General features: G+C 40.0%; 2 protein-coding genes across 3 annotated transcripts; one reads left to right on the top strand and one right to left on the bottom strand.

Annotated features, from left to right (window-relative positions):
• Positions 1-1,094: 1,094 nt before the first annotated feature.
• SLC38A2 (solute carrier family 38 member 2) lies at positions 1,095-15,793 on the bottom strand. Of its 2 annotated transcripts, XM_004053004.5 has the most exons (16): positions 15,405-15,793; positions 14,077-14,278; positions 13,679-13,760; positions 13,415-13,530; positions 10,169-10,242; positions 9,978-10,070; positions 9,766-9,847; positions 8,008-8,090; positions 7,545-7,603; positions 7,292-7,459; positions 6,827-6,906; positions 6,629-6,729; positions 5,924-6,048; positions 5,397-5,541; positions 5,187-5,284; positions 1,095-4,109 (listed from the first exon to the last, which is right to left on the bottom strand). In XM_004053004.5, the coding sequence occupies exons 2-16, from the start codon at positions 14,190-14,192 to the stop codon at positions 4,011-4,013; spliced, it is 1,521 nt and encodes a 506-aa protein (XP_004053052.1). In that variant the 5' UTR covers positions 14,193-14,278; positions 15,405-15,793; the 3' UTR covers positions 1,095-4,010. The 2 variants fall into 2 exon arrangements, with proteins under 2 accessions (XP_004053052.1, XP_055213344.1); XM_055357369.1 differs by lacking the exons at positions 13,415-13,530; positions 14,077-14,278; positions 15,405-15,793.
• Positions 14,191-16,667, top strand: LOC129525982 (dapper homolog 3-like). Its single transcript, XM_055358894.1, has 2 exons — positions 14,191-14,510; positions 15,101-16,667. The coding sequence occupies exons 1-2, from the start codon at positions 14,191-14,193 to the stop codon at positions 15,468-15,470; spliced, it is 690 nt and encodes a 229-aa protein (XP_055214869.1). The 3' UTR covers positions 15,471-16,667.
• The last annotated feature ends 5,145 nt before the right edge of the window (positions 16,668-21,812 follow it).

The raw sequence follows: 21,812 nt of genomic DNA, 5'->3' as shown, positions 1-21,812 counted from the left end.
TTTGTATTTTATTTATTTGAGACAAAGGGTTTCACTATGCTGTCCAGATTAGTCTTAAACTCCTGGGCTCAAGTACTGCTATTGCCTAAGCCTCTGGAGTAGCTAGGACTACAGGTATGTCACCACGACCAGCTGGTATCATTTTTTTTCTAAAAAATAGCACCTTTGAAAGTGTATGGATTTTGTTAGAACTCGTCTGACACATAACCCTACCCTCTTTCCAATGAGCATGTTAGTTGCATATGGTAGGTGTTCAGTTAGAGCTTGCCTATGAATACTTGAAAATTCCACAAGTCATTCTTCAATTGATTTGTTGCAAATTCTGCTGCCTTTCCTAATCCTTCTCATTTGACCATCATTAGTAACTGCATATTAAGTTTCTTGGAGACGTTTCCTGACTTTGGAACTACCATCAGGCATACTTGGCTATGCCAAGGTGTGGTCTTTTCTGTTTCAGCTCTGGTTATTTCATTTCACAAGCCTCAAGCTTTTCGGACTTAATCAGTAGGCCATACCTAAACTAGCCTGTGTATCTTAGTAACCTTCCCACTTCCACTGTTGCTCAAGTAAAACCATGCTGTTACATGCACCAGCTTGTCCATTAATTCCTCTTTTCCTGTGACTTTTTCACCAAACTGAACATATCCCAACTTCTTTCCAGGCCACTTGATTGCTCCTGGAGTTTGTGCATCATTATCACCCGAGTGGCCTTCTTAAGTAAAAAACCAGATCCTGGGCTACCCTACAGCTGGACCTTTGCAATCAGACAAACTAGGCACGTTTCAGAAAGCTGTGGTTTTAAAAGGCTCTCCAGTTGATTCTGATACATTATTGACCTATTTATTTCCATCAGCAGGGCTGAGCCTGGGCCCTTAAGATGCATTTTAGCATCTTCCCCCAACTCTCCAAGACTTTCCATTCCTTCTCACTTTGGAAACTTAGAATCTCTGGGAACCTAAACTTTTTTTCCTGACCATTCATCACAAACATATGGACACCTACTAGGTGCTAGGTACTGCAGTTACAATGCAATTTGCATTAGACACTGCCTATCCCATTACCTGAAAAAAACAAAACAAAAAAAACACTGCTACTCAGGATTAAGCATGTATTTATTTTAGTTCAGTTAAAACAAACATACATTGTTTCATTGAAACGGTGTAGCACTCTTTGCCAACAAGCCATACTAGAATTGTTGGCCTCTAACAGTACAGTGGGGATATTTACACTATATACACAAAGTTAATACACCCAGGTTCTCAAAGGTCTTCCATTACACTAGATCACATTTTATTTCATTACACTAGATCACATTTTGATTACTGCATTTTGAAAATGTATTCCTTATTTAAATTTTAAATAAGAGATCTGAATTTGTACCAAGATTTCATGAAAAAATTTGATGTTGTTTATTGCAAATACAATTTAAACAAGTTTTTTTTAGTGTTTGTACACAATTTGTCAATTTTTCAATATTCAATTTCCTGTACAGGTACTTTTGGGACAATTCTTATAGTTACATAATGTGAATTCATCAAAATGCAGTTAAGAAACTTACAGGAATATATACACTTGAACCCAAGACCCAAACCTGACATTATATACAACCTATTTACAAATACATATGGACAGACAATATATGTACATAATCATAAATATTGAAAAATAGGTTAGCTTTAATGGATTAATGTTGTTCTATAAATAACATTACAGTTATAACTGAAACATCCACGGAAGACAGTAATGCAAAATGAGGTGACAAGACAGTGGTTTTAATACTGAAGACTGCTCATTAATGGGAATTCATTGTTTAGGAACCTCAAGGTAGACAAGATAGCTCCAAGAAAATCATCCATTGGAATTTCCCCTAGGCAGTTGATTTTGAACCTCAAATAGCCAGAGGATTGGAGGAGCTTCCTCACATTAATTTGCTGTAGAGAAAAGAATTTTTTTTCCATTCCTTCCTGGTTGCCACAGTATCTTCTCCCATACAAAAAAAAAAAAAAAAGTCTAGAAACAACTCTTGGTATTCCCTGGCAGGTCTTAGATACAAAGTCAGCAACTCTTTCCAGGAGCTCATGCAAATTTGCCAATTCTTAGTCTCAACTAGAGGTGAGGTTCTGCATTCGAATGGAGTGCCTAAAGCCCAATTAAATGAAAGCAGTGCCGTAGAATCTGTCTTCCCACTGCCCTTCTATTTCTAGATGGCCCCCAATTATTTATCTTCATAGAAACAGACAAAAATGGACCAACGGTTTCACCCAATGTAGCACTACAAGACGTCTTCCAGTTCCATAAGGGTCTTTAATTACACATGTATCTTGTTTGTAAATTTAGTCACATATAATACAAGAATGCGTAACAAAAACCATGTCTCCACATTTCTGGCCCTTGCCCCAAACAACATTTTTAGTTCAAAGGCAAACCTTACAGCCAGATGACCAATTGACAATTCCATTATTTGCTTCCCTCAACCACTTAATGGAATTATGTATATTAGATTTTAGACATTATGCCTGATGAGCAAAGTACCACATTATTTAATAATATATTCACCATACACTGTGACGTACGATAAATGTGCTCTTAAAGCCAAGTTTCAAAGTAATTATTTTCACTTCTAACTGGGATTGAAATGGAAGGGTTGACATGCAGTTGGACCAAAATGACTACTAACACTCAGTTTGCACTGTTTTCCCTAGCTAACCATTTGTGGGATGTAAACAAGTAATTCTACGTTGTACAAGAATGAGATGACAGTCCAGTGCAAATGAGTTTTTATAAAGCTTACTGCATGAGAAACCCAGTGGCCTACGCAAAGAGAACTTATATCATATCATATCAAACATAGATGTAACCTGTGGATTAGACCTCTACTGTAGACAAAACATGAACACAACTAAGCCATACATTGTCAAGTAATTCACACTTCCAGTAGGTGAGCATTTTGAAAAAGTGTACTCTCTGGACACAATAATTTTGGCCTATTGCCATCAAATGCCCATTTTCCACTGCTGGAAGCAATGTCAAAAAAGGGCTGGCCCAAAAAAAGACCCAGAGCTGTCAATACAACACTGGAGACAGATGCAACTGAATAAACCCTGTTTTACCCAATTGCACTATTTGGTACCTCAAAATTAGTTATTTTATTTCCCACAGAAATATCTGCATTATTTTCCATTCTAATAAGTTGAAGACACAAACATTTCAGTCTGAATGAACCAAATTGTTTGAGGACAGAGAAGAAAAGTGATGAACAGAGTTCATCTGATTTGGTATAGCAATAATCAATCATGTTTTAAGTAATGGTGACGTTTAAATGGAAAAAACTATGCTCCTAATTCATGGTACAATTTTTCATTACATCATTTTCTCTAAAAATTATTTTGGGTAAAAAAGTATTTGGCTTATTATGCCTACAAAAAGGCAAATCATTATATTAATATTCATTTTTAAATACCAATGACATTATTTTACGGAATTTATTGATAACTGCTTCTGAATAAAGTTCAAAAAAGCAATTTCTTAAAAGTAAAAGAGTGCTTCTGAGGTCTTTAAGTATTTTTGGTACAAAAAATAATAGTGTTTTTGTCAATGGTTATTCAATACTTTGCTGTAAATTAAAAAGAATTGTTTCTCACATCAAATGGTTCCATTAGGCACATTCAAGTAAAATCATAAAATATCCAAGTTAAACAATGACACAGCCAAGCATGTGGCTTGATAAAAGTTAAGAGTTTGTCCATTCTCTGGAATGGAATAAAATTGTCACTTCCCTTAACCCGAGACTCGTGGTTTTGTTGTTCATATCCATTTCTAACATACAGATAAGTTTCTTAAAAAAACAAAACAAAACAAAAAAGTTCACTTATTCTGCACTCAGAAGAACCAGCGAGGAATCTGCACTTCAAAAGGAAGTGAAACTGAAAACATTAGGTGAAATTTCATAGTAGTTGAGTTTACTCAACACTGGCATCAGATGGACTGAGTTTGAGTTTGAGTGGTGCCAATTAATGGCCACCTCCAGGTGCATTGTGTACCCAATCCAAAACAATCAAGGCCATGCTTCCGGTCATCACCAGTACACCACTTAACAGGAAGAACAAAGCCTGCAAAGATCATAGAGAAAATTGATCAGCAAGTAATAAAACATATATGCTAAACATTTTTTTCTATTTTTTGAAATGTGCTTTAATTACTAAAGTCTATCCACTATATCATAATCTATAGAATGAATATTTAACTTGCTAAATATAAACTCCTAAATAATCAGTATGTTATCTGCAGTACACAGTAACTACCTTTGAGGCCTTCTGAACTTTTTCACTTTTTCATTCCTTTGTCTCAAGTGACAGGGAATTTTCTTGCTAAACAAACTGCTTCATATAGAACTGGACTGGATTTTTTTTGCAATTTTTTAGAGTGAAAGTCAAGTCACAAAATCAAACCCAAATCATCTTAAAATGCAGCAAAAGTCAAAGCCAGAGGTCTTTCCAGGAAATACTAATTCCTAAATCCTACCCTTCAATACTGCCACTATGTAATTTAGAGTAAAACGAGATGACAGTTGTTGGTTTATAAACAATTCTAGTACTTTAATCAGAGCAGAATGAAGGAGAAAATAATGATTAAAAAGCAGTCTTTTTCCTAAATATCACCACCAGGATTCTGGTACTAGGAACCACATCATTTGTGGTTAGCACATCATTCTCTGTCACCAACTGGTACTACACTTTAGAGTAAATACATAATAGTAAACACCATGAAGAGACGGCCTCCCTGAGAGCTTCGCTCTGAAGATGGTCACTCTCATTCAACTGAACAGCCCTTCCTTCTCTTTTATATATTCAATGCCCATTTAAGTGCCTGTCACACAGTAAGCAGTCCAGTGAAAACTGGTTGAACAAATGTTGAAAGCTGAGTATCTCATCTAGTCTTCATCCCTATTCCTATCTCCAAAGTATCTAATAACTTTATTGCAATTAATTTAAGTGTTCATTAGATGGCAAACTATCTTTCCCCTTCCCTCTGCAATCTTCCATCTGTGAAGTATGCCATTACAGAAATGTTTACTGGAAACTTAAAAGTGAAACCACAACAAATAACAGCTACGAGAATAAAATTAAAATCAGTTGGGGAAACTTATGATATTATTACTGTTTCTATGGTTATAATCTTTCACTCACCCCAATCTTTTGTACAGATTTCATAGGTTCTTTCTTCACCAACTTGATATAGAAGGCAGAAGGAAGAATAAAAATCAACATAGAAGCTGCAGATGCACCTGTAAAAGAACATTTATGTTTCTTGAGGATTCAATGAACCACTCGTCATTCATTCTTTAAATCTTAAAATCCCTGATGTTTGAATCAACTTGGATACTTTCTAAAACTTACCAATAAAACCAAAGATATCCCTAATAGTTGGGACAAAGATGACAAGTAAATTGGTAAATGCCAAGATAGACACTGTAATGAGACTATGACGCCACCAACTGAAATCTTTTGATGCACACAACAAGTGAGTTACAGAACTCCGGATCTGCAAAAAAAATAAATAAAATGTATTTTAAAAATAGCAGCAATATAAAATTTAAAAATCCAGCTTCAATGAATGAAAAGAATGCCCAAGTAACAAGGAATCTATCCAAAATAGTAACTATTTCTAAATAAAACTGTGCCTCTTTCTCTGCTGTTTCCTGAACATCTGAACACTTAAAGATCATTTTATATCTTATGGTGAAAAAAATGTCCCCAGGGTATTTTGAAAATATACACTGTATTTTTAAAAAGCCCCTTCAAAACCACCACCAACTTAGTATTGTTCTACTGGTGTTTCCCTTCTTCCAGAAGATGAAAATCTCACAAATATTCACATGTTTAAAAACTCCTTCCTACTGAAAGCAGAGCAAGTGATTACTTACTGGGAAAATAACTACTGGTACTGTCAGGGTCACAGCCATTAACACAGCCAGACGGACAATGAGAAGAAGAATATCAGTTCCCAAGATAGAAGAGTAGGTATGAAGCAATTCTGACTCAACATGTTCTACAGGGAAAGACCAAAAAAACTTTGATTGGCTGTTTTCATTGGACACCAAGTAGAAAATTTAACAGCAAAATGTGCACCAGTTATTTAGCTACTCACAAAACGACTATAAACTTAGAGGCTAATAAGATTTGTTTGGAATTATAGTTAATGCAATTAAAGTAACATTGAAGGAAAATTTTTCTAAATACCACAGAGATTTAGCCACATGACTCCCATTAAAAACAACAGGAGTTAAGCAGCTAAATCTCCTGGCTTGGCTTCCAATTTGTGTTTGCGTTACATAGTCTGAAGGTGATGGGAGAGGAGACAGGCAAGATGAACTCAGAGGCTGGCATATCATGCAAATATGCCATCAAATGATTAATGATATTTTCAAACCTGGATTCTAGAAATTACTGATTAAATACACTACAGAAAATTCTAAGCTCTAAATTTAATTTCTCATCACAAATATGAAATATATTAAAACAGACTATTTTTAAAGTGATGGAACTACACATAGAAAACTAGCAGCTTCATTTCAATAAGTGTTTTTTTTTGTTTTTGTTTTTGTTTTGGTAAAGGAGGCATTATTTACCGTAAAATGTTAGGTATCCAAAGAGGGCGGCAAGCAGATACATGAGAAACATAGCAAAAAATGAAATCTTGGACACATTCATCATTCTTCTACGGCTGCGGCTATGTAATTCAAGAGAAAATTCAAATATATATTTCAGCAGCAGTTACAGCAGTTGTCTAATATTTTCTCAAATTTATGTAAAAATGAAATACTCACTCTTTCAGTTCTTCATAGATGGGAAGAACAGCAGGATGACAGACAAATGAAAAGATCAGAATTGGCACAGCATAGACAGTCTGAAAGAAAACGTAAAAATCTACTTAATCTGATGTAACGAACTCATGCTGTCACATTTCCGCAGCATATATTTTATGTAAACAATCTTAGAATCAAAGCCTAAGTTTCCTTTGTGTAATTAGCTTCCATTCTTCTAATCTGTTCATGAAGTATGATCAATATCCTCACTTCTGAATGTGTCAATTATTAGCACCATATGATTATCTCAATTCTCAATCTATTTTCAGATGTAAACCAAAACTTTCTTCACAGTCCTCAATAATTAGCTAATCACATGTTTTCTATAAAGCACCTATTCTCCTCCTCCCTTTACCCTGGGAGTGAATAGCTTCCCTCTTTTCTTCCCTAAACTCTTCTTTTGAGAAAATAAGCATATTTAGTTACCTGTGAGTTGAAAATAAAATAGTGAGGTCTGCAAGAGTCATTTTCAGTCACGTTATGTGACAAATCAGGTACAAGAGCTGTTGGCTGTGTTAAGGTGGTGTTTATTGTTTCGTTAATTATCAAAGCAGCTTCCACAGGACACGGAACCTGAAATTTCTTGCAAATGACCTAAAAATATATTATTTTGCATGTGTTAAACTAAGTGACATGGCAGGGCTTATAAAAAATTTTTTCTAAAAAAAATCATACCCACCACAATCAGAAAGAACACCATACACAACAAGGAAAGGCCACTGGTATATCCCAAATATCCTATAAGTGGGGGTGGCAGGAATCAGTATTAGTTTAATGAAACAGATTTAAGGCAAATATCTTTTTCCCACTGAATAACTCAATTCTGCTGGGAAGACTTTAGGCACTAAAGTATGGGTATAGCACTAAATTTCTAATTCTTATGATACTAAATTATAGATTTATTTAAATATACTTGTCATAACCCAAGCTAGTAAAAACTATCATTTGCATTATTTCTTACAAAGCACAACATATAGTGTCAATTAAATATTTTGGCTCCTGAATTTTGCATGCTGTAAGTCCCAAAGATATACCTTTCTACTTTCTAGGGCTTTTTCATTCTGATTAATTTCTATTCAGAGAAAGCCCAACTAACTGGTGAGAGGCTCATTTCAATTCTCTTTAGAGATGAGTTTGCTCACCTAAATTTCTAAACAGCGACAAAGGAAGAATGACCACCAATGACACCAACAGAACCAAATAGTTCCCGTTCAGATACCACAATCTAAAGAAAACAGAAACAAGGTCAATACAGTCACAAATATCCTCAGAAAAATATACACATCTTCTAACAGGACTCATTTTATAGGAATACCATGAAAACAAACACACAAAAAAGACATGTTTGGAAAAAGTTTCCCTTGTTCAAGATAGGAATAACTTTTTAACTTTGTGTGCTAGATGAATATTTACTCAGGTTAGAAGTCGGGTATAAAACAGTGTAACTTTTGTCCCACTACTTGCTCTGGGAAGGCTGCCAGCTGATTCATAACACGAAATGCTTCTCAAAGACTTGATACTAATGCAGGAAACAAAGCTTGTTTGTTAAGCCAGTAATCTTATCTTTAAGCACTTTCAGAAAAATTGTACACCAACTTTGGTACAGCCTTAGCACGTAATTTCTAATGCTGGAAACTAAAAAATTTTAAAACAAGTTTTTTTCCAGATGTGTTAGCAAATATTAAATATTTCAATGAGGAAACGTTTTCATAAAATGCACAGGCAAACTGCCCCCCCCCATAAAAAAATTATAAAACTCAGTCCCCCAAACCAGGACTTATTCCAGGTTATCAGAGTATGTTGTAACATGTTGACCCACCTTTAACTCCAAAGACAGCCAAAAATATCCCTTTTGAACTTTAGAAAACATTATGTATGTCCTCTAAGCCTTTTTCTTTTTAGGTAAATCATGAATTGCACTGTCTTCTAAATCACTATTTTCAAATTCTAATTGCCTCATGAATTCTGTTCACTTCAGCAGTAAGCACTCTGCAGAACACTAACACTTAAAGATCAGCTTAAAAAATTAAATTTCTAAAGCCACATCTGAGATAACGGCACTTCTCTATTTTGACGTAATGAGCTGCACATAGGGTGGGAAGTAAATTATCCTTCCCCATGTTTACTTGAGATAAATACCTGTGAGTTCACTGGGATGAGTAACTTTGCTAGAAGAAAATGGTTTCTATAGCATGCCCAAACATTTTCTGGCACATGTTGAGTATCCCTTATTCAAAATGCTTGGGACCGAAGTGTTTTGGACTTTGGAGTATCTGCACATACACATTTGAAGTATCTTGGAGACGGCACTGAAGTCTAAACACAGAATTCACTTATGTTTCCTATACACCTTCTTAAACCCATAGCCTAAAGGTGATTTTATACAGTATTTTAATTAATTTTGCACACCTGTCATGAGATCAGGTGTGGATTTTCCACTTGTAGTGTCATGTTGGCACTCAAAAAGTTTTGGATTTCAGATTAGGGATGTCCAGCCTGTATTTTGCATTGAACAGATTAAGTCTTAAGAATCCCAAACTTACAAAAATAAGACGGATTAATTTTTAATGTAATTCAAAGCTTCAGTCCTCACTTAGGATATATATTAAAAACACCTATAACTTCTTTAAGTATGAACATAAAGACAGAAAGCAAGTTCTAGAAAACCTGTTTTAGAAATTAAGATATCCAAAATTGTAGGGCTAGCAACTATCTTTTGGCCTTTCCTTCTCCAAAGTTCGAATCAGTTTACGGGGATGGGGGGCCTTCTTGGTCAGTTTCAAAAGGAACATTTATGGATAATTAACTAATAATCATTTTGTATACAACTTTGATAAAAATGTATCTAACCACTTTTGACTATAATTGTTTCTTATGAGTAACCTTACTTTAGCACCTACCCAGTTTTATCTTCAATGTTCGTTAATGCCTGGATCACCAAAGGCAACTCATACTTCACTATGAAGAGGTAGCTTGACATAGCTGGAGGAAAACAAAATTATACCATTACAAGTGCAAAACACGGCACGTGACACTAAAACGCATGTGTCACCATTCTGTGCTCCACAATGAGCATAAAGTCTACCCAAATAATCTTTTGAAAAATTCTTACCTCCAATGTTCTGCATTGTAATTGATCCAGATGCTGCAAGCTTTCCAACTAATCCAAATGCCTTATATCCCAATTGTTCATATAATAAAGACCCTACAATTTGAAGACAGAAGCATGAAGCCAAGGAGTTTAAAAGAGAAATAAAATGATAGGTATACATTGTTTTAGAAAAATCAAGAATGCTATCATACCTCCTTCATTGGCAGTCTTCAAAAGGAGATGAACAGAATACAGGGAAAATATTGACACAAATGTCAAGAGAATTCTGATGAGAGAAGGAAAAGGCACAGGGTTATAAATAAGCATGGCTATATTTAAAGACAACTCTTTCTGGATGTTTAAATAACATTATGTGTGCAACTTGTCCTATTTGTGTCAAAATGCCCTGAAGAACTGGCATTTCCTCTCCTACTAACTGGAATGGCAACACTGTCTCTTGGCTGGCAGTAAAAACTTGCATCATTTCTCAGGTGATAGTTCTACAGCATTGGTTAGGAACAAGGATGTCTACCCACTGAGCCAAACATAGCATGAGACACTGGAAAGCTCAACTTCCCAGTGGTGGAGTTTGAAACTTGTAGTTTGATTCTGGCACCACAATAATGAGCTGTATGCTTGCCACCTTTCTGCATTTCAGTAGTTCCCCTTATCTGTAAAATATTAGTAATATCCGCCACTAAACCCAGCCCACAAGGTTCTTGGGAAATTCAACTGAGACACGTTCAGGAAAGGTTTTAAGACCACATGGACCGTATACACAAAAACAGGAATGAGAGGCCAGGTGCAGTGGCTCATGCCTGTAATCCCAGCACTCTAGGAGGCTGGGGCAGGATGACTGCTTGAGGCCAGGAGTTCGAGATCAGCCTGGACAACATAACATAGGGAAGCCCCATCTCTACTGAAGGAAAAACAAAAAGCCAGCTGTGGTGGTGTATACCTATAGTCTCAGCTACTCAGGCTGAGGTGGGGGGATCACTTGAGCCCAGCAGTTTGCCACTGCACTCAGCCTGGAGGACAAAATGAAATACTGTCTTTTAAAAAAAAAAAAAAGAAAAGGAAAAGAATGGTAAGGGGGAAATGACACTAACATGATACTAACATTTTAAGAGGCACTACAAGCTTTACTAACAACTGGGCACAAATCAGAGAACTAACCATTGTGATGACATACTACATTGCACCCCATGGCAAGGAATACAGGCCCACTATTGTCACAGTTAAACAATGTCTGTGCTAGAACAAGTAGGCTATCAGCTTGACTGTCTCTAAGCCTTTCCTCCCTTGACCCTTTCACTTGGATTGAGCAACAGAAAAAAAATAAATAAATAAGGTAACATAGAGTGACTAAAGGGACCCTAATGTCACCTAATTTTCCTTTAGGGTAAGGGTTCTCCCTCATTCCAGCTTTACTTTCCTTCCACCTAGGAGAGCCCAGAGATACAGACTAATTTTTTAAAGAAATTAAATAACAAAACAGGGAAACTCATAGAAAACCCTGCAAAGGAGAAGAGTTGCATGTTTTTTAATTCCGTATGAACAAACTGCACGCAGTACCATGTAAGGTGCTGACAAAGAAACTGATGTCTATTAGTTAAACAAAGGAAGTGGCTTTACACTACCATTCTAAATGCCAGAAGTTTTACAGGACCTAGTCTGAAGTGACACTATCAACCTCACTTCTAACTGGAGAAAATATGTTGGTTTAATTAAAAACAAACCAAATTAAGTCCTTCCATGTCTTATACTGAAATGACGAGGGATGAATAGACTTTATAACCTTTGAGGTCACTTTCAACCTTCAGATTGATTCTACTTAAAAAGGTTAGCTACAGAGTTGCTGAAGTGGACCGTGGCAGCCATGTGGTTTTTGGCCCATTTTCCTCTATACCTCTAAATATAAAGTAAATACTGATGAATAAAATCACACTTTAGCAATCTTATTTAGCCATTAAGCAAAATGGTAAATCAATGACATAAACACCTATTAAAGTATAATTCCAAGAGTACAAGGGTTACATCAGAATTTGACCTTCACTTATGAAACAGAGGTGCCATTTAGTATCATTTAAATTCTTACTTTAACTACACTGGCTGCACTCTAAAACTGCCTCCAGTTTTTATACCAAGTGCTAACAAGGATTTCAAATATTCGACCGTGATGCCATTCAGGTTCTCCACTAAAAACTCCTGAGATTCTAGGATTCTACGTAAATCGCTGGTCCTTCACCTTAGTAAGAGTTCTCTCAAAAAGCCTCATCCTAATTGAAGCAAGCCAGAGTGAATCCTAGCATCTAGTACTCAAAGCCAGGCTTAACCTCAGTGTGGAATTTCACAAAGCAGAGATTTGCAAAGGTCTGCTTTTCTTTTCATGAACATTCTATCGTGCTGGAGAAAATAACTTGAGTAGAAGGCACCAGTCAGCTAAGTAAAACACATCTGTCACAAAGGGACAATTCCATGCTATATACGTATGGTTTCCTTATCTGTACAATGAAGGTATTAAGTTACACAATCCTCCACAGAAATTGCCTTAGCCAGGGGTCCACGGGTACTTAAACTTAAGGGCTATGACACAAACATCACTGAAAAATACATGCTTAAGATTGCATGTATTTTTGTTTTGTGCTTTTTCCCTGGAAATAAGATCCACATTTTTCTATCATATTCTCCAAGAGTCAGTGATGCAAAAATGGCTAATAACCACTGCTCTGAAGTCTTCTGTACCTCCAAGAGTCTATCCACGTATTTATACTGGAAAGCACAGGAGTAATTAAGTCTAACTGTGCAACTGTGGGGGGAACCATTTAAAAACAAGTACTTACTAAAATATTCATTTTTTTGCCACAACATGTGGCAATAAAACAGGTCTGACAAAAGCAAACATTAAAAACACATGTATGGATTGCTTTTCAGGGTCCAGAAAATTATGACTCCCTCGTCTTAAAACAAACATGTTCCAGGCTGGGTAAATACCACCACACCTTGTATGTTTAGAGAAATTTTCTTTTCCTTATTCACGTAAGGGGCCACAGGTCCTTAAGAACTGTGTCGATTTACCAAAATGATTTGGAGCTTATTAGGATTTTCAGCTTCTGATTTGCCAAAACAAAATTTATACCTACCCTGGATTTAGCCATAGTTCTTTTTAATATCTACCATCTGTTACAATTTTGTTTTAACTATTCCCACTGACTTAGAAGACTTCTGGCTTAATTTGTCAGTTTTAAGGACTGCCCTATTTTTTTCTAGTTGGCTTTCTTGATATTGTGTAGTATGTAGTAGAATAAAGAGATTTTTTGGGGTTTCTCATACTTTTAATTTTAAGCAAGTAACTTTTGAGTCAGCTACTCCAACTGTAAATTCAGTTTCTGGAGCCAAAATATGTTTTACCATAGTAACTGCCCTGCATGGCAGACTCACTACTTACACATACTTACATAAAAAGAGCAATTCCAGTATTAGCCATGGCATAAGAAAGCCCAAGGATTCCACTGCCCACAATCGCATTGCTCAGATTAAATACTGACATTCCAAAGGAAGTAGTACCTGGATGCTACATAGAGGGAAAACGATAACCAAACATATAACAATAATTAAATGGAGAAAACCAGCTTTGGGCAAGTTAGATTTGAATTCTAAAAGTAAAACTATTCTTTTACTCCATAAAGCCACTGACAGACAAATCACTATTTTTAACTTACAAATTCTGTTTCATACTTCTTCTTCCCCAAATTCGATTCAAGTAAAAAGTTCTGGTTTTCAGGATCTACATCTGCATAATGGCTGCAAAAAATATAGACATATATAATTGTAAACTGGATTGAAATATCTATCATTACACACAAGACTGCTTTAACATAAAATACCCTCCAACAGCATAGTTCTGATACAACATCTTTAATGTATAAATATTAACTAGGAGTTGACTTTCACACCAGCTATCTTGTCATTACAACAAGATAATCGGATACTCTTTCAGAGATTACGCACCTTCTCTAAATGCTATAGCAAATTAAAGCAATGGAAGTAGAGTCCTAGGTAACTCCCTGAACCCAACCCATGCAAGCCGTTTTTTCAAAAGTGTCACAACTTCTCCCACCTTTTCAGAGCAGCTTGCTTGGTGGGGTAGGAGTAGTTGAAGTCGCTGTTGGAACTGTAGCTGCTGCTGTCTTCATCCGGGGAAATACTGAATCGTCCCATTTCGGCCTTCTTCATGCTAAGCACTGGGAGGAATCGGGTGCAGCTAGTAGCGCTGGGCTCCTTTTGTCCTTGGCGGTGGGTGCAGCGGCCCGCGAGTCGGCCTGCGAAAGTAAAGGCGGCGCGTCAGGACCGCAGCGCCAGCCCGCCGCGGTCACGTGACGCCGCCGGGAGGCGCAGCGCGGCTGATTCATCCCAGGCCAGGCGAGTGGAAAAGTACCAGCCGCGCGCGAGGGGCGGGGGTGCGCCGAGGGGCGGAAAAGTACAGACGGCGGAGCCGCGGAGAACAAAGATGATGCCACCGCTGTGTTGCGGCCGTCGAGGCCCCCTACTCCGGTAGATTTCAGTATTTCACCCTCTCTATTGTCCCTCGTCGGACTGGAGGGGGCGAGGGGGGTTCTGTTTTGCTTTTTCCCAGTCGCTCCAAACGTGCACAGGCACTCAGGGCACACATCCAGCCCCGACCCTGGCTCGTGTGCATGCAACCTAGGCGCACGGCTTTTCGTTTCTAGCATTTGGAACAGCAATGCTGCGTAATCTGTCCTTTACTGCCCGGAGTCCCCACACGGGGAAATGCCTCTGCCGCAGACAGCCTTCCCCAGGAGGCGGAAAGGGCCGACACTACTCCTCTCTCGAGGGGGCGAACGCCCAGGCCCCGGGAGCTGGGGGTTTGTTTACACACGCGCGCCAGTGCCCTCAGCACACCCGTCCACAGGCAGCTGGCCCGCGAGTGCTACGCCCGCCCAGCCCCTCCTATGTCCGGAAAGAAAACTGATGCAATATCGATCGTCGATTGTCAAATGTTCCCAACTCGTCTTCCCCAATCTTGGCCTCTCCTGTAATACATGCCCAAGCCCACCTCCGCCGCCCCCAGATTCCTGGTTCCCTGGACTTAATTTTTTTTTTTTTTATTAAATGCAAATCAGTCACAAGACTTGCCGCAGCAGAGCCGCTGGCCGGGCTAGCTCCCCTCCCCCCAATGGGAAGATGCGGCTCCGCACCGTGCAGGCACGCGGCCCCCGCCCAGCGCCCGCTCTCCTGCCCACGTCGCGGGCGCGACACCCGCGCGGCGGGCCAGGATGGAAGGCTGGCCAGCCCAACCGACAACGCCCGCCTCGAAAGGAAACGGACCCCGCGGCCGCCTTCCCGCGCGGCCCCTCCCGGAAGCCCCTCCCCCACTCTCGCCCGGGCCCCGCGCCCTTCCCACAGACGCCCCCCCGCACGCGTTACCTCGGTGGTCTCTGTTCTCACGCAGACGTCTTCAGTGGGTTTCTCTCAGTCAAATACAAATCATAAAAAACAAACGAAAAATTTCGCCAAATCCAACAACAGGCAGGAAAAATAATTTTAATAAAAAATGAAAAGACAAATTGCCGCCCCAATCCTCCGGCGTCCGCCGTGTCAAGGGAAAGGCGCGAGCGTGCGGTAACGCGTGGTCGGGCTGCTGCTAGCAGTACTGGAAAGGCGTTCTAAGGCGGCGGCGTCGCGCGGCTCTGGAGCAGCCCTGCGAGCGGCGGGTTATAGCGGCACCCCGGGGACGCGTCAGTGGGCGGGACCGCGGCCGCCCGGGCGCCTTCTCTTTGTGTATCAACACCACCTGGGCCCCGCCTCCGACCCGCCCAGACCGAGGCCTCGCCTCCCTGCCCCTCCCTCTGCGGCCCGCGCCCGCGGCCCAGCCCCGCCCGCAGGCGCCCCCAAGACTCTCCCGCAAAGCCCAAGCCCACTCTCTCCAGCTTTCTAGATAGTCTGGAAAGACCCCCAGATGCTTCCCCTGCCTATCCTTTTCAGCCAGTGTTGGTGCTCAACACATGCTGTTGTCTTTGAAGAGCCATCTCCTTAAAATTTTCTCCTGTACGAGTCACCAGCAGTCCTTGCTTTTGGGGGACACATCAAGGCTTTTGGGGGACACCACCCTCCCACCAAACACTTCTTGATTGTTATTTTTGTGATTTACAGTGAGGTTTTGTCTCACAAACTTGGGCCAAGGCAGCAAGGTTGTCCTGATGGTTTGTTCTTTCTTTTCCACCTAGACCTGCTTTCACTCTTCAAAACTAGCCGGAGGTCGGCGAGCAGCTCCTTTTCGGGATGTGCTTTTTGTACGGCCATGGAAACTGGACTAGCGGAAAGGCTACCTTTTGGCCAGCAAGCCAGGCCCCTTAGAAAGCGGCCCCAGTGGGGAGCCCGGCGCTCCTAAGGCCGTTTGGGAGTCCCCAGTTTTCCATTCGCTGACACGTTGCTTCTCTTATCCCACCACCGCCGCCCCCGGCAAAGGCACTGCCTTGTCTGAATGCGGGTCTGAGGCGCTTTCTGCGGAGCCTGGTCCTTTCCCTTCAATGGTGATGTGGTCTTGCTGAGCCAGGCAACTAGGGGGACCCTTCGCTGTGGAAAAATTGGTGCTGCGGGAAAGGCAAGACTCACTCCCTTGCAGGAAACAAAGACCCCTTAGGAGAGAGAAATGTTCATGGAATGAATGAATAAACAAGTTTGACCTACTGCTCTCTTCCTTTTGGGGACTTGGGAGAAATTGGGCAGGGCATAGAGGAAAGGGCTGGGTGTGATCGCAGTTTTTGCTTTCAATGTTTTACTGAGGAAATCTGTACAACTGCCTATTTCCGCCGCACGTGAAGCTTCGGGTGCCCTCGCCTGCACCAGTGTTTATGATTGACAAGCGAGGTCCCGATTTCCCCCATCACACTCCTGTGTTCCCTACCCCAAACCTTCTACTCTGTTCAGGCCAGTCTTCCCTACCCCAAACCTTCTACTCTGTTCAGGCCAGTCTTAAATAATAGCCATTCTTGCTTTGGTGTCCAATCTCCTCTCATCCCCTTAAATGCCGCTATCATGCAAGGCTTAGTCTTCGAGCCTCAGGAAAGCGCCCCGCATGCCTTAATCCCTCCGTACTCAGCCCTCTTTTTGCAGGTACTATTTTCTAAAACAATATGGTGACGGACTTTTAAAAATCTGTGCTGTCATGCACTCAAAATCGTTCCAGACTATTTGTAGTATCATCTGCCCAAAGATTGTGAACTCCCCAAGGGCAGGTTTGGAATTTGACACACAATTAGGGCTGAAAAAACTATCTTCCTTCCACATACATTCCCCAGTAAAATCAATCAACTCTTCTTGTCACAACAATCTTGGTAGTGGTAGGTTAGAGAGGAGTCCCAGGAAGTTTCTTTATATTAGGTTTCAACTGATAACAATCAAAAGGTCTTAAACCGCTTTTTCATTCCAGATGAATCTCTGGTCGTTTCCTCTGCCCAGGTAGAGGTGCTAAGGAGGCCCTCAGGGTTGGTAGTTATGGGTGGCAAGTGGCACTATAAGTAAATCTCATGTCTTTTGGACTTTTTGGTGGTTTGTATTGCAACACATATTTAGGAGAAGCACAATACCTGTACAGCTGAGGGCAAAGTGGGGGGCAGGGGCGGGGGGGGGTGGCTGCAATATTGATCTTGTCTCTGTATGATCAGAACTTGAACAGTAAATGACAAAAAAAGAAGGGTGGGGGGGTGAAACTTCCATGTTTTTATTGCCAGTTTGATTGGTCTTTTCGAGGGCCAAACTGAGGCATGCCTGCTAACTCCATCAGACTTCCAACTGAGGCCTGATGTGCTCTGAGCAATTGCTGTTATGCTTTGGGCTCGAATGCATTGGACACAGTGTCCTCATTCAGTTTCTGGGAAACGATATTGCCAAATACCTGTTGGTCAGTGCGCTATAATTTTGTTTGATTTCTAAGCTAATGTTCTAGAAGAGCAGCGTTTTTTAAACTTTCAGAATGGGACCAAGTGGTGGATAGTGATGAATTCAGTGGATTAGTACTAGCTTTCTATTTTCTTCAATGCAGTAGAACAGAATAATTTTTTTAAAAAATCAGTATGCCATATGTACTATTATTCTGTAAATCGTTTATCTTGATTATGTGTATATATATGTGTGTATATATGTATACATATGTATACATATATGTGATTATGTGTGTGTGTATATATATGTGTGTGTGTATTATGAGTTGTGATGTAAAACAGGGGTCCCCAACCCCTGGGCAGCAGACTGGTACCAGTCTGAAGCCTGTTAGGAACTGGGCTGCACAGCAGGAGGTGAGTGGCAGTTCAGCCAGCATTTGGCCTGATCAGTGGTGGCATTAGACTCTCATAGGGGCACGAACCCTATTGTGAACTGCACATTTGAGGGATCTAGGTTGCATACTTCTTATGAGAATCTAACTAATGCCTGACAATCTGAGGTAGGACAGTTTCATCCTGAAACCACCTCCCCCAATTTTTTGTGGAAAAATTGTCTTCCACAAGACCGGTCCCTGGTGCCAAAAGGTTGGGGACTGCTGATGTAAAATGTATTTCTTGCTGTGGTTTGGGGGGGGTCAAAGAATTTTGAAAGCTACTGAAATTGAATCTTATTTCCTATCCTAAGACAGAAAAACTGTCACAAAAATCAGTTATCAATTCTGGATTTTCAGGAATGCATTGTCAGGATAGATTGTTAGAACTATTTATTGAAGGTAGGTAGCTATGTTCTGTACAATTTTTTGACCATTATTTCCTGATAAAATAGAGTGGTTCTGTTTCCTGGAAGCTGTCATTGGTTGACATTTTCTACCTGTTGTTAAACAACTGGTTTTTAAGATGACCCTCAAAATTCTATTTATCCAGCACTACAATTTGCCAAAAGTGGGCTTACACATAAAATTTGCTTTTCTCTACCCTCCATTTCCAACTGTATAGTTTCATTCGCAGATTAGCTTCTATGGCTTTCTTTTATCTGTCCCAGCCCATATTTCCAATCTTATTTCCCATTATTCCTTGTGGTAGGCAGCTTCTAGGATAGGCCCCAATAAATCATCACCTGCTGGTATTCATACATATTTGTAATCCCCTCTCCTTGAATATGGGCTGGACCTAGTGATGCACTTCTATGTGGCAAAAGTGATGGCATGTCACTTCTGAGGCTAGGTTACAAAAAGACAGACTGGGCGTGGTGGCTCATGCCTGTAATCCCAGCACTTTGGGAGGCCGAGGAGGGTGGATCACCTGAGGTCAGGAGCTTGAGACCAGCCTGACCAACATGATGAAATCCCGTCTCTACTAAAAATACAAAAATTAGCTGGGCATGGTGGCGCATGCCTGTAATCCCAGCTACTCGGGAGGCTGAGGCAGGAGAATGGCTCGAACCTGGGAGGCGGAGATTGCGGTGAGCCGAGTTCACGCCATTTCACTCCAGCCTGGGCAACAAGAGCGAAACTCCTTCTCAAAAAAAAGAAAAAAAAAAGATTGTGGCTTCTATCTTGTTCTCTTGTTCACTTTCTCTGGTTCTCTCTTTCATTTGCTTTGAAGGAAACAAGCTGCCATCTTGTGAGCTGTCCTATGGAGAGGCCCACATGTCAAGGAATGGATGTTTCTGGCAACAACCAGGTAGAACCTGTGGCCTGCCAATAGTCATATGAGTAAGTGTGAAAGCAGATTCCACCCATTTGAAATTTGAGATGACTGTAGTCCCAGCTAATACCTTAGCCAGAGGACCAGATAAGCTCAGCCCAGATTTCTGACCCACAGAAACAAGTGATAACAAATGTTTATTGTTTTAAGCCACTACATTTTGGCACATTTTATTACTCAGCAGTAGATAACCAATATATTCCCTTCATATACCCTATGCTTTTGCCAATATATGTTGCTCAGTGTTCTCAATATAAACTGTTTTCCATTTAAACCATTTCTACTACTTGGAATGTTCTTCATACCTCCTCTTCCCTGCCACTATATATTTAAATTATATCCTTCCTTTGAAGCCCAGCTTAAATATCACAACTTGTATCAGCTCCTCTTTATTTGGTGATCCCATTTGAAACCGATCTCACTTTACTTTCAACTTAGTGCTTTATAAATATCCTTTTTTTTTGGTGACACTTCTTTTCCTGTTGTCTACATATTAGATTTGATGTTAGTGTCTTTGCAGGGCAGCCTCTTGCTAATTACACCCAGTCCAGTTACTTGTAAAAATAAGGCACTTTTTGAATATATAAATGAATTAAATACTTTTTTCTTTATAGACTTATCACCACCTGAAATTATGTTAAATATGTTTATTTATTTACTTTTTCATTGTTTGTCTCCCTCACTAGAACGTAAGTGCACAAGGGCAGGGATTTAATCAGCTTTGATCACTGCTAGTTCCAGCACCTGAAATAGTTCCTGACAATACATTTCCTGAATGAATAAATACAGGGTAAATAGTTTTGAGTTTCTCAAGAACCAAGAGAAACCTATTATATGTTATGTCTAAAGGGCATCTATCCTATCCCTTAGTGCCTAAAGCAGAACTCTTGATTTCTCTATCAAAACTATTTTTCCTCGAACCTTTCCAAGTCAGAATAACACCATGATTCATAAGGGAGCTCAGGCCCCAAACCAAGGAACCACGTTGAGTCCTCCTTTTCCTCAAATAACCAACCCATCACCAAGTCATGAGGGCTCTGCCTCCACATATATTCAGAATTCTGTTGCTTCTCACCATCTGCATTGCTCTGGCCCTAGTGAGACTATCATCTCTCTCAAGACATCTCCTGAATCATAGCCTAACTCATGTGTGGGTTTCCATTCGTGGTGCTCACAGTCCATTCTCTGTGAGTCATTTAGTAGCCATATTGGTAATCGGATTGAAAAAAAAGTACATAAAGGGTTCGGTACTATCCGCAGTTTTAGGCATCCACTGAGGGTCTTGAAATGTATTTCAAGCAGATAAGGGAGAACTACTGTATCTTTATGCAGCTCCCTTCTTATCATTTAGATCTTATCTTAAATGTCACTGACTCAAAAAAATCTTCTTTGGCCATTCCAGCAAAAGTTGCTCCTTGGACTCAAGCTCCATTCCCCACCGTCCTATTTTATTTTTTAGTGCAATGTGTGAAAACACGTTATTTGTTTGCTTATGATCTTCTGCAACATTAACTCCATGAGGAAAAGACTGGTTTGGCTCATTATTAAATGAATCTTCAGTGCCTAAAACAGTGCCTGATACATAAAAAGTGTTCAATAAGTGCTTGTTGATTTAGTACTTTCAACTTTTTCCCTCAGTGCCTAGCACAAAATAAACTCTGAATCCATATTTGTTGCAATGCCTTGATGATAGAAAAGACAGTATTTTTTTTCTCAGACCCAGTCTTGTCTTGTCTTTTCCTTCCCTCCCTCCCTCCCTTTTTCTTTTTTTCTTTTATTTTCTTTTCTTTCCCTTTCTCTTCTCTTTTCTTTTCTCTTTCTCTCTTTCTTTCTTTTCTCACTCTGTTGCCCAGGCTGGAGTGCAGTGGCACCATCTTGGCTCACTGCAACCTCTGTCTCCTGGGTTCAAGCTATTCTTGTGCCTCAGCCTCCCTATAGCTGGGATTACAGACATGCGCCACCATGCCTGGCATTTCAGACCCAGTCTTTTGTAAGACACAAGCATGAGGATGAATTCCAAGGCTTGCTTTCTAATGGCTTCGTTTCACCTAATTAAATGCCCCTTTGCTATGCACACAGCCTCACTCCTTTGTCTTAGGACAGTGTTATTCAAAATTCAAGTATGAACACTGGCATTGTGGAGAGATAGTGAAATTACTTTTTCTTTCCTCCATCTCCTTTCAAA

Source organism: Gorilla gorilla, chromosome 10 (genome assembly GCF_029281585.2).
Source record: "Gorilla gorilla gorilla isolate KB3781 chromosome 10, NHGRI_mGorGor1-v2.1_pri, whole genome shotgun sequence".
Taxonomy (NCBI): Eukaryota; Metazoa; Chordata; class Mammalia; order Primates; family Hominidae; genus Gorilla; species Gorilla gorilla.
This window is presented reverse-complemented; position numbering and strand designations above follow the sequence as displayed.